This window comes from Notamacropus eugenii, chromosome 3, assembly GCF_028372415.1.
Source record: "Notamacropus eugenii isolate mMacEug1 chromosome 3, mMacEug1.pri_v2, whole genome shotgun sequence".
NCBI classification, from domain to species: Eukaryota; Metazoa; Chordata; class Mammalia; order Diprotodontia; family Macropodidae; genus Notamacropus; species Notamacropus eugenii.
The window spans coordinates 316,937,326-316,950,946 of record NC_092874.1 but is presented as its reverse complement, the minus strand read 5'-3'; the positions used below and the strand labels follow the sequence as shown (position 1 = coordinate 316,950,946).

At 39.6% G+C, this 13,621-nt stretch overlaps 1 protein-coding gene across 1 annotated transcript in view; it reads right to left on the bottom strand.

The window, feature by feature from the left end:
* Positions 1-13,621, bottom strand: part of FBXO10 (F-box protein 10) — a 94,270-nt gene that overhangs the window by 11,195 nt on the left and 69,454 nt on the right. Inside the window, exon 7 of the mRNA XM_072596768.1 lies at positions 6,213-6,365. Within this exon, the coding sequence (XP_072452869.1) occupies positions 6,213-6,365 (153 nt within the window). The remainder of the gene's footprint in view (positions 1-6,212; positions 6,366-13,621) is intronic.

Below are 13,621 nucleotides of genomic sequence, written 5' to 3'. Positions count from 1 at the left end.
TATACTTTGAAATTGGCAGACACTGTACATCAGGATGTGATTGATTATCTGACTGATTTCCTAGATTTAGGAAAGTGATGGGTGAAATTGTCAATAAGACAGTTTAAGCTTAAAAGTGCATTTCATTTATTATCATACTACTGAGAAAGGTAAATAGGCCACAGAAATATAGGATTTAGAGACTGGGAGGAATCTCAGAAACGTCTTCATTTTTACAAGTGAAGAAACTAAGGTCCAAGAAAATTTGAAGAACTTTTCTGCGTCTCTTATAAACAAAATCATTGCTTCCTGACAGTAAGCAGACAGCTGCATATATTTGAATTGTTAAAAAACTCCTAGAGAAAAGGCTCCAGAACCATAGGTAGAACATGGACAAGAACTGCCTGGTATGAGAAGATACAAATGGTCTGGAACTGTGCGATCAGTGAAGTGGATGGGCTTCAGACTCTGGGAGCCTCCTTGAGCTCCCCTGGAATCTTCCCCCTTAATCTGGCCTTTCTTACTCAAATCTAATCTTCCCATTTGTTCGGCAGTCTCAGGAAGCCCATGGGCTTTTCATTATCATTCTGCTCAGGTCTCGGTTGCACCCCCCCCACCCTTGATCTCATCAAAACCCCATTCCCCAGGTTACCGACTCCCATCAAGATCTGTATCCATTCCCCTACAGCCCCTATCAAGATCCCTGGATTGCCCCACCTGCTTCCCACCCAAACTCTCCATTGTCTGAGGCTATCTCCTGATAGCCTCCAGCTGTTTCCAGCCTTTGACCCTCCTTAGATTTCCTCCTTGGACCCTTCCTAAACCCCTCCTCCCATCACCCTGGACTACCAGACCACCCCCCAGATCCCTCCTATACTCTTTTCTGTATTTAAGTTCCATCTTGCCTCCATGAAGGCGCTCACATTCAATCCAGCTCAGACTCTGTCTAGCTGGGATTCTATCTGGCCCAACAAGCATCACAAATGCTTAGGCTCCTTAAGAGGCAACCCAATTTGGTGAATCTTTAATAAATTTTGTTTTCTTTGGCTTTAAGAAGGCTTGAGTCGAATTCATTCAAGCACGACCCGGACTGTTGGTATCATGGGATCCACCATCACGCAGAACCTTGTCAAAGTTATGTATTTAAGTATCAGAAAATTAAATAAGACAAAAGGACAAAAATAAAAACAACAAAAACTGGTCAAGGGGAAGGGGGAGGAGCAGAGAAATAGATGTTATCAGGCACCTGAGCGAGGTACTCCAGGTAAACAATGAATTTAGCATAGCTGACTTTAACTTTTAAGGCCAAAAGCTCTCACCGATAAAGAGAAGTATAAAAGTTCATATGGACAAACTATATCCTAACGCTGAACTCACAGAGGAATTTATTATGTGGGTCTTTATGGAAGTGCATTGTCCATGTAGTCTGACTTGGTGCAGTGGAAAGAAATTCTGATTTTGGGCTCAATGCCAAGGTCTGCCATTGTGTGACCTTGGGTAAGTCACTTAACTTCTTGGGGCCTGAGTTTCCTCAACTATAAAATGGCAGAGTAGGACTAGATAACTTCTAAGTTCCCCTTCTAGCTCTCAATTTATGATCCCCTTTTATTTTTGTTGGTTACTTCTTGTTTTCCTACTCAACCCCGACAATTAAAACAAAAAGGAAAGAAAAACAAAGCTCTTGAATGAATATACATAGTTAAGCACCACAACCTCCCACATTGGCTGTGATGAGGGTGGACACTCTACTCAGTGAAATTCTTTCTATGGAACGTTACGATAATATGGTCCAGGTAAATAGCTTTCTGATTTAACTTAAAACAGATTGGTGCATCTTACAACTACTCTATAGAAAAAGTATTCTGGTTGCTCCTCATTTGAGGTTATAAAATCTTTTTTAAAACCTCATTTTAGCTGATATGCCCAAAGCTCCTAACAGGGCCCTTGAGCTTTTCTGCCAACACAGAGAGTAGAACCCTCAGTGGTTCAGCTCTTTTTCCTCTGCCACAGATCTTGTGATTTCTATTGCTTTTCATTTCTTCTGTTCTGGGAGGCAAGGAGAGGCACCACGATGTATGGGACTTTGAAAGCCAGCGTGTGCTTGTTCTAAATAGAACTGAATAAAATGGAATCACAGGAGCCTCCAGGTCATTCTGATTTATGAAAGACAAGGAATAAGGAGCACAGGCAGCTCCTTCTGCAGCTACTGTGTTTTTCCTTCTCTAATAAAATAACTGCTTATAACTTTGTAAGACATGAGCATTAAATATCTAAAATATCAATTTTAATAAAAATAAGATCTTATATTTAAATAATATTTTCTACTTTCTAAAAATGTGTATGTGTGGGTATATACATATACATACACACACATCTATGTACATAAGTATACATATGTGCATATATAGGCTCCCATTTTTATTTTCATTATGCCCAGCGGGTATGATACAGTAACTATATTGGTCCCAATTTATAAGTGAAAGAATTGAGGCCTAATGAGCTGCCTAAGGTCACACAGAGATATTGAGGGCCAGGATGGAATGCTGTTGGCAAGTTCAGGATAGACCTTTGGGGAAACTGTTCTTTGAGTCCATGCTCATTATCATCCAGAATGGTTCTCTAGGCCCCCCTAGATGTTGCTGTCTCTGTGAGATAAATAAGAGAACTACAGAATACAAGGGATATGTAAAATAGATGCCCTCTAGGCTAACAATCTTTAAGACAATAAGACTGGCCAAATTACTAGGACAGGAGAGGAGTAGATTGTCACACATAGACTTGCAGTTTCTATCTATAAATACCCTGACCCTCGGATCAATAAATGGAGTTGCCCTATCTTCTTCCACCTGCCTGTGTGTCCTTCTTTTTCACAGCTGTCACTGAGTCATGTGGGGACGCAGGCCATCCGCCACAAATGGTGCCTCAAACAGGGACCTGACCCAGGAAAGGGACTCGTCTTTCAGTGATAGTGGAACCCTTGGAAGGAGCTCCGAGCTGTGACAAAGCAACTAAGGTAAGGGGAAGCCTTGAAGAACCCCAGCAGGGGCGTTTCACTTTATCCAAGGTTCACGCAGACACAGTAAAATCTCAGCACTTAACAGGCTTACGGAGAGAATTTACTGTGTTAACAGAATCAAAAAGCAGACTGTTCATAAGAAATCAGAGCTGACAGGTAAACAGCAAAAGTAAGGTTAACAATGGGACAGATACTTTTTAAAGGCTGAAACACTCGGGTAGGGGCGGATGTGGAGAAGGAAGAAGGGGGAGAAGAGGTGGACTCCTGGTCAGAGGAGGCCTCAACACCCCTGGAACCCTTGGCTCCCACAGAGCCACTGCCACTCTGTACTCCTCCAGAAACCCCAGATCCCAATAACCCAGGAGGAGTTGCAAGAGAATTCATCCCTCTGGATTTTAAATTTTTAAAGGAATAAAAACAAGGGGCAATCAATTCTGGACCAAGTAATCCTTCCATTCAGTCTCTTCTAGACAGCATTTCTCAGACAGCCCTATGCCCCACTGTTTGGTGTAATTTAGATAAAACCACTCTTGAAGGAGATTACTCAACGTGGAAATTTGAATTTCACAAAGCATGTTTGGAACAAAGTAAAAGAAATCAAGTCAAAGGTCTAATTTGTGCAGAGGATTTCTGAGGTTTTTTGAATTCTTTGTTATTGTCTGTACATGTATTCTGTCTCTGTGTTCTGTGTGAGTGTGTGTTAATCTCTTTCCCATGTTTTCTCTCTGATGACTGCAGCATTAGGGAGGAGAATGGGAGAAAGAAAGAAAGAAACTAATCTTATTGCTAAAGGCAGTTTCAGATAAGGTATACAAGGAAATAATATATATGCAGTTTTAAGGAAAGCATAAAAGTTTTGGAAATTGTAGGAAAGTTGTTGGTAAAACTCTCTTTCTCTTTCTACCTTCTAACCCTGGCCAGGTTGTGAAGGCAGAGAGAAAGACAAGAAGAAATCAGGGAAGCTTTTTCCCTCATATCAGAGAGGCAGACAGACTGACTAGCATTTTAATTATCTCATGCCTCACCTAAAAAGAAAAGTTTTGTATAATGGTAAATAACCAAAAAAGTAGTTATTCTGGTCCTATTTTGAGTGAAACATGTCACTCCTAATTGGATGTTTAAGACAGATCAAAATTGTTGTATTATTTGGCACTAAGGCAAATTGGAAAATGCATAGATCTGAAAAAGAGACACTTCAGCAGAGATAAAGCTTTTGAACTCTCCAGTAGAAAGGAGGGGACTTGGCGTCACTAGATAGTTGTCCAGAAGTCTCTCTCACTTGAGATGACAGATTCAAAAGCCCTTTCTTTCAAAGAAGTTCTTAAAGAGTGGACACAGAAGTAAAATTTATCTGAGTAAAGGTTAGAACCATTAAGATTTTTTTTTGACCTGAAGTTCCAACTCATCATCCAGCTAGGGTTACAGTGCTAAAGATAACTCACCTAATATAAATCCCTTTGCATCCTTGTTCCATGGCTTATGTCTATTATTACTTCTATCCTTTTGTTTCTCTGTATCAGGCCACCTATTTATAGGTGCCTTCTCTCTCATGGGAAAGATCTTCAAACCCAAGTACCTTATCTCCAGTTACAGCAAAAGAAAGGGGGAATTGTTGATGGCCAGGATGGAGTGCTGTTGGTAAGTTCAGGATAGACCTTTGGGGAAAACGTTCTTTGAGACTGTGCTCATTATCATCCAGAATGGCTCTCCAGAACCCCCCCCCCCCCCCCCACCTCCCCATGTTGCTGTCTCTGTGAGATAAACAAGAGAACTACAGAACATAAGGGATATGTAAAATAGACGCCCTCTAGGCTAACAATCTTTAAGACAATAAGACTGGCCAAACTACTAGGACTAGAGAGGAGTAGACTGTCACACGGAGACTTGCAGTTTCTGTCTATAAATACCCTGATCAATAAATGGAGTTGCCCTATCTTCTCCAGCCTGCCTGTGTCTTTCTTTTTCACAGCTGTCACTGAGCCATGTGGGGATGCAGGCTATCTGCCACGCAGAGTTAGTGGCAAAGTCAGAACTAGAATTTTGTACCAATCTGTTCCATATCTTCTAAATAAGGGAGACTGAGCCACATGACCTGTATGGTCTCTTTCAGTTCTAAAATCTTATGTTTTTCAGCCTGAAGACATTTCTACACTTGTATACAGGTCTTTCCCAGGAAGGAAATGCAAATCTTTGATTTCTTCATCTGTAAATGGGGAAAATAATATCTATATAGACAACCTCATAGGTTTTTTGAAAGGCTAAAATAACAGAATGTGCTGGAAAGTGGAAACCACTTTGCCATCTTTAAGGTGCTGCAGTGGCATCATTCTGTAATCCTTTGGTTGGTCATTAAAAGCCAGGTTTTGAACTATCAACCTGAATAGGGATTTAAGAAAAGGCCCTTTTAAGTTACACGGCCAGATTCTTTCACCCAGCCCAATAATTTCCAGCAGAGATTCTGCCAAATATAATGGTGACTTAGTCCTGTGCTCTACATATATCACTGCAGCTCTGAAATCAAACAGGTGGTATTTGATGCTCTCTCTGCTCCTCAATTATGTCTAACCTTCCTCTTCCCTGCCTCTGAGCTCCCTCACAACATCTGAATGGAAATCCGGTTTAGGAAGACCTTTTTTTTCAGTCAATTTCATTTGGTTCTTGAAAACAAATCCAAAAGTTAAAAATATAAAAATAATTTTATGATTCACAACAACACCGTGCTGTTCAGGGCTTCAATCATGCTCAAACTACTTTATGGTACATTTTAAGATCTGTCTTCATCCCCACATCCCCTCACATGGAAACATTTTCTTGTAGAGGTTTTCTTTCTTTCCTCCTTCTTTCCCTCCTTCTCCTTTTCTATCTCCCTCTCTCCCCCTCATTTCCTTCCTGTCACCCAACCATGAGATACTAGTTAGTAGTGAAAATAAATGTTGAACAGATCTGTGCAAATGACTTAGAGACTAATCTTCGAGTTTCCTAGCTGTACATTTATAACCTCTATCTGATTGTTTACTGTCTCAGGGAGAGGGGGGAAGGTAGGGAAGGAAGGAGGAGTAGAATTGGGAACTCAAAATTTAAAAAGTAAAAAATTGTTTTAATATGTAATTGGAAAAAAATTTAAAGTCAAAAGTATGTCATATGCACATTTTGGGGTGGTTTTTTTTTTTAAGAGAGCCATTGTTAAATGTTTATCAGCACAAATTTTTTTTCTTACCATATATAGTATTTCCTTCGATTAATCCTTTTCCCTGTTCTCCTACAACCACGCCGTCCGAGTAGCCAAAGCAGATAAGATTGCTTCTGAGAACAGGGTCACCTCCTCGGCGAATATCTGCACCACCCCAGTGATTTTCACGTATAACATTTTCTAAAGTGAGAGGTTAAAAGAAATTTGCTGAGCATAATCAATCTGTCATAAGGCCTCAAAAGATCTAACTTCTAAAGGAACAGGCAAATTGCACTGGGAATGAGACTTCAAAAAGACTGCAATTCAATGTGACACCACAGAAGGAAATATAGGGTAAATAAGACACTCCTGAAATCAGTGGGACACAGGATCTTCTTCTCTCCCATTATATGCTTTGCCTATCTACCAAGATCCATTTCTGAGAGGGAAAAAGGTTCTCCAAGATGTCTTATGTGTATTAATGGGGGAAGCAGAAGGTGGTAGAATGTATTCTTCTACTCTGATTATGGTTTTATCAAGGCATTATGATTATAGCAAGGAATTTTTGCTTTTAGGTGTGTTTTTAGATGGGGCATCCTGGGAAGGACTGGGAAAGACTTGTAAAGCTCATCTGCAGAATGATTCTTTGGTTCTAGGGTGGGGGGGCACGCAGAAGGGTGGGGATGTGAAGAAGCTCTCCTATAGAGCACTCTCTATCTGTAATAGCAGGAAATTATATTAAATTTAACAAGCATTTATTAAATACCTGCCAACTGTAGTACACTATATTAGGTCCCGGAAAATACAAAGATTCATAAAGTACAATTTTTGCATTTAAGAAGCTTAGCATCTACTTGGGGAGATGACCACTGCATGAATAATTTGAATTTTCTCTAGATATATAGTCTGATTGTGGGCCTTGGAAACTAACGATCAAGTGAGGATCAGAGGAATGGAACATGAGGTGAATCTAAGTAGCAGTTGATTCACTCACCAGGTTCACAAGGTACTAAGTCAGAATTTCCCAACTCTCAATACCAATATGACAATAAAATATACTAAACTTAAGCCAAGAGGAGTTACAAGACTAAGAATAATAGTTATATGGAATGTTGTTACATGGGATGACTTTCCCAAAGGAAAGGGGTAAGGGAGAGCTACAAAAGGAGATTTAGGTGATGTAAAAACAAAATACATCAGTAAAATTTTATTAAAAAAAAAAAAAAGAATGGCATAGGGGAAGGTTATTTCCAGGACCCTCTCCAGACTAAAAGGAAAACTGTCCAAACTGTTAAGAGTATCCTTTCATTATCTCAGTCCCTCCATCTGGAAAATGAGAGCAATACAATCTTTTTCTAAACTCCCTAGGCTGTGATGAGGAGGTTTATTCATTAAGCATCTCTTCAGTACCTATTATGTATGAGATACTAGGCTAGGCAGTATCACTTTGGGTGATACGAAAACGGATTTCAAGGCATCTGCAGTTCAGGAGGGAAGATCTGACATGGCCTAAGGTAGAAGCTCAGAGTGATATGACAAGGGCAAACAATGATATGGAAATTTCAGGAGGGGGAGATCACTTCTGAATAATGGAACCAGGGATGACTTAACGGAGAAATATGGAGACTGCTGGACTTCCTGTGCTAGTCTCTGCTGTAGGAAAGGACACTAGAGCAGAGGACCCTGAGTGAGTCAATCTGTATCTGCCTCATTTCTCTCATCTGTAAAATGGGGATAATAATAAATAGCACTTTCTTCCAAAGGCTGCTTAAGGATAAACGAGAAAATATTTGTAATGCATGTTGCAAACCTTAAAATGTTATGTAGTAATGATAATAGCTAGCATTTACATAACGCCGACTACATGTTGAATACTGTGCTAAGTGCTATATAAAGATTATACATTATATTATCTTACACAGATTAATGATCTTATATAAATGCTGGTGATTATTGTTATTCTGAAAAGGTAACCACAGACTTCACCAGACTGCTCAAGGGGCCAGGACACCAAAAATCCCACTTAAGAACCCCTCATCTAAAGGAATGGTTATTATAGCAAGTTAAGATTCTGGACACAAATATGTCTGAAAAAAACAAAACAAAACTATTTAGGTCCTGGAGAAGGAAATGGCACACCATTCTAGTATCTCTGCAAGAAACCACTCTAGATAATCTAGTCCACAGAGGCACAAAGAGTTGGACACAACCAAGGACTGAAGAACAACATATGTTCAATTCTTTGGGAAGGCATGAGGAATGAAATCCACAAATCATTCCAAAGCCTCACTGGAAGCCATTGCTTGAAGGACTACTTTACCAGAACCGCCCATAAGGAACAAAAGTGGCTGTCTCAATTCCTCTCTGATGAAATTTTAACAAACCATGAAGTAACAGAAAGAAGAACAGGGAGAAACGAGGGCATGATGAAGCACAGAGTGGATAATATGCTGAAGATAATCAAGAATTAGTTATGTGTATCACCATCTGGCTTAATAAGCACAATCAGGCTGTGCTTGGGAAAGGAAGGAGAAGGTAGAATCAATGCTGCAGAGGCTTCTAAATCATTCCTTTGTGGAAAGCTTGTGTCTCAGTTCGAGAAGAAGAATAAATATCGACTGATTTAGTACAATGACCATTTGGTTCTAGGTTGACAAGTAAATAATAGAAATGAGAAAAGGGGATTTGGAAGTCTTGTCAATGCAGTGTATTTTTAAACTAGTCAAGTATATAATTATCATAGATCCTCTGGGCTTATCTGCACCCTTCTGTGTCTTAGTTCTCTCAGCTATAAAATTAATTTTAGACTAGGTGGTCTCTGAGTTCCCTTGAAGTTCTGAGATTCTGCTATGCTACCTTTACACATATACAAAGCATGATAATAAAATATCTACTATTATTCTGAGAAGGTTTGATCAGTCCGCTAAAGGGATTCAAGACATAAAAAAGTTTAAGTGTGTGATCTAAACCCTCATCTCAAAGTCTTGACTTGAACCAAAGAATCTTTTTTATAACCAAATTCCAGAGAAAGGGTAGAGGGAGGGGGTGGATGGGAGAATGGAGGGATGGGAGCAGTAAGGGAGGGGGTAGGGAAAGAATCATAACAGGACCCATGGCAAACAGATCCAGTAAAAACAGACAGTTATATTGTTCTGGTTTTTGAGAGTCATTATGTCTGTTGGGCTAAAAAATAAATTACTCCTGGTGTCTCACCCTATTATTGTGTTCTCTGTGCTTATGATCATTTTTTCTCACTTCAATTTCTAAAGAACTAGTTGAGTTTTTGGAGGCAGAACACAGAGAAAAACAATGAAGTTTTTAGAATAATCCCATGTTTCTAAATTTTATTTTAATGAGAATAAGGATGACTTTTAAAAGTCATATCTTGTGAAAAGACTAGGACAATTTAATGAGCATAATTAGACCCTATTCTCAAGTCCCTCCCAGTTCTAAAAGTCAACAATTCTATCATTCTAAATCCACTTTGGCCAGCAAGTCTGAAAATCTGCGTAAAAGGCTGTTGCATATTCAATGACTAACTTTAATTACACTTCATGCTATCACTGCAGCTCTTCATAATTAATTTCTGATTTCTCCATTGTTATTATCATTACTGTTATCTTTTCCTCTCTACACAGCTATGAAAGTTTCATACTGTACTAAAACTTTTTGGACACCTAGTATAATGAGGAAAACAAACCTGTGGTGTTTTGAAAATGTTAACTGTCGTTATATCTGGGTTTTAGCTCATAGATTGGACCACAGTAGGTCCCTGCCCAAGCTCCACTTAATGGCTGTATTTTGGGCGCTCCTGGTTTTGAGTGAATTTAGAGTGAATCTCAATGGTTAACTGTTTCTCTTTGGAACAGCAACCTTGAGGGTCTTCCCCTCCCAGCTTGATTTTTTTTTCTTAATTAGAAAGGGACCATCCCTTGACTGACTTCTTAAAGAGGCCTATTTACTGAATGGGCGTTACCTCACTCAAAGTGAGAACCTAAAAAGACCTTAGCTTAAAAAGGCCAAGGTCTCCCATCGCATCCTGGCCCATTTCCAGTCGTCCTGATGAATATCTGGCCACTGGACCCAGAAGGTTCTGGAGGAGAAGCAAGGCTCGTGACCTGCACAGCCCTCCCTCAAATCCAAGTCAAGTGCAAGTCATGTCATCATCTCCCTGATATCATGGTCTTCTTCGAGAATGAAGGACAAACACAGCAACAAGACAATGGGTTCAAGGCAGCTAGAAGGTAAGATAGTTAGAGCACTAAGTTTGGAGTCAGGGAGGCCTGAGTTCAGATCTGACCTCAGATTTTTACTAGCTGTGTGAAACTGGGCACATCATTTAACCTCTAAAATGGGGATAATAATAGCACCTACCTCCCAGGGTTTTATGAGAATCAAATGAGATAATATGTATAAAGTGCTTAGAATAGTATCTGGCTCATAGTAGGTATTTAATTAAGGTTTTTTTTTTCTACTTTACCTTTTTTGACCCTTCAGCAGTCTGATGAAACCTATGGACCCCTTCTTAGAAGAATGTTTTTAAATGTGTAGAATCCAATACATAGGATTACAAAGGAAACCAATTATATTAACTTTCAGTTATCAAAATATGCATATTTTAAAATAAGTATATAGACTCCAGGTTAAGAACCAACTCTTACTTTAGAGGGAGAACAAATGCTCTCATAACACCTCATACCTAGGCCTGTGCTCATCTGCCTGGGAGCTATGTTAAGTAGAATACAGAAAGAGTGACCTCAGAAAAAGACTGTACTAGCAGCCAGCAATTTCATCCCACTTCAGTGATCTATTCCTTTGAAGGTACCATCTGCCCAGGGTTAAGCCAAGGTGGAAAGACCCTACCATAGGTGTAGGGGGCAAAATGAAAGTGATATGAAGAGTGTGAGGGGGTGGGCCTATGAATTATCTGGCAGCAGGGGAAGATCTAAAAGTCATTGATATATGTTCTGAAAAGTAAAGAGGTTTGAGCAGAGAAAAAGAAGTGGGAAGTTGGCAAGTATTGAGAAGTAGTAAAAGTCAATGAAGAAAGAACAGTCCTGTTGCTAGGAAATGATTAGTGTGGAATAGGGAGGGGAGCTTGGATGTCATCTAGACACACTTAATAATAATACTTTTGTATTCCAGCAGCAGCCAAAATAAGCCCAATAACCAAAGTGATGGGAGGTTGGACAATGGAGAAATTAAAGTCAGACAGAGCAGAGGATTGGCTAAGAATCCTTTTCTGGGTGTGAAGAAGGTTTTCCTTCCTCTTCTCTTCCTTAGAGCTTGTAAAGGCAGCACATCCTGTACTTGACAAGGGCCAACGATGCTTTTTACACGCATTATTAGCTTTCCTGTTCTTCTTGCTCTGGGGCTGATCTCCCATGGATCCACTCAGGAGCTCTTGTCCAGCTCCCCTCTTGATATCCCCCAGTCTAAGTGCAGCCTGTGATCATGGAAAGGGTCAGAAGTAATTGGCCTGATGTGGAAACCTAATCTATGACCCCGTCCTCTGGAGGATGATCCTTCAGTGGCTCAATGTCTGAGCCAATTACACAGATGTCAGCATTTACAATAAGTCAAGGACACCAAAGGAAGATGAAATTGCCTGACTTTTCTCTGGGTCCCTGAAGGGATGCACAAAACATGAAGCTCAGCTGTCAGTACATGCTGTGGTCTCACTACAGCAACCAGAGATACAGGGAACTGGCAGGGACTGACTATACTGAGAACAACATCATCGAAACTCTAAAACAAATCTAAGTGAAAATAAGAGCAGCTTAAAATTCAATTTCATTGAAATGCTTGTCTACTTGACTGTGACTCCAGCAGCAGACTCTTTTTCTGACTGGCCTTTTACTGAAAACTTCTCAGCTGGTTTCAGGGAAGAAGACGATCAGGTGCACTGAATGTCCTGCTGTCTTTACTGGCTCATGTTTTTTATGTAGTATTTTAAGGCTGAGCTGGCTGAACTGCAGTGATTGATAATGAATTTCCATAATGTCTGGCTTGTAGCTCCCAGAACCCTTTTCATAATGGAGATGGACGACTATTTTCCTGCTTGCTTACACAATTTATTCCTTATCAATTTTTGCCTTACATACAGTTTTTCCTCTGGGCATCCTATAGCTATAATCTTAAATTTTTAAAAAAATTCTAAATGTAACACTAAGTAAATGGTCATTTCCATATATATATAGCGGAACGGAAAAAAAAGGATTGCATATGAAACTGTGAATCTCTGTTAAGTATTGTTTGCTTTTCTTTTTTAAATATGCAAAAAAATGTTAAAAAAAAACATTACTTTCAAAGCTATCCTGTTGGTTCAGGATTCTTTCTAGGATTCCTGTTGTTCTCTTCTGTACATTAAAAAAAAAATTTGTTAATGACCATCTTTTCTTTCCTTCTTTTTTGGCAACTCTTGTCTCTAGCCCTATCCTCTCACACCCTACTTCCCAATAATGGGGGTAAAAAGAAAATCCCTTTTAGCAAATATGTAGAGTTAAATAAAAGAAATGCCTATGTTGACCCTTGCAATTCTTAATTGCTGGGAAGTTCTCTCCCTATTTCCAAAATTACAATCTCAAATTATCATCTCAGTGCAACTGAAGTAGATGTTTGTTGCAACCTAGTTAAGCAAATATAAGAAAACTGAGTCTTTTAGACAGTGGAAACCCACCACAATACCTAGAACAATCAGAGCACTCTATAGTTAGTACTCCTACACAGTATCCTTTCCTTAAGGATCTCTAGTGGCTACAAAGAATTGTTGAGGGCCAGGATGGAGTGCTGTTGACAAGATCAGGAAAGACCTTCGGGGAAACTGTTCTTTGAGACTGTGCTCATTATCATCCGGAATGGCTCTCCATGCCCCCCAGATGTTGCTGTCTCCTTGAGACAAACATGAGAATTACAGAAAACAAGGGATATGTGAAATAGATGTCCTCTAGGTTCACGGTCTTTAAAGACAATAAGACTGGCCAAATCACTGGGAAAGGAGATGAGCAGAATGTCACGTAGACTTGCAGTTTCTCTCTATATATACCCTAACCCTCAGATCAATAAACGGAATTGGTCTATCTCTTCCTGCCTCCTGTGTCTCTTTCTTCTTCACCACATCACTGAGCTGTGTAGGGACGCGGGCTGTCCAACAGCCTTCAATCAACCTCATTAGAATATGTACATTCTATAAATTACATATATATGTGGCCTGTTTCTTTTGCTAGGTACATTAATTAGTATATTAAGACAAAAACAAAACCTACTCGTTTACAGGGTAACTGTTAAACTTAGAAAATAATATGGAAAAGAAAATCTGATCTGATCATTAAAATTCCCCATTTTATTCATTTCCTTTGGCTCCCCAAAATAATCCTAGTGCACTGGGAAAAAGGGGTAGGGAATTAAATTGCAACCGTAGTTTCAAGATGAGGAAATGGAAGAAGGTTCAGAGCATT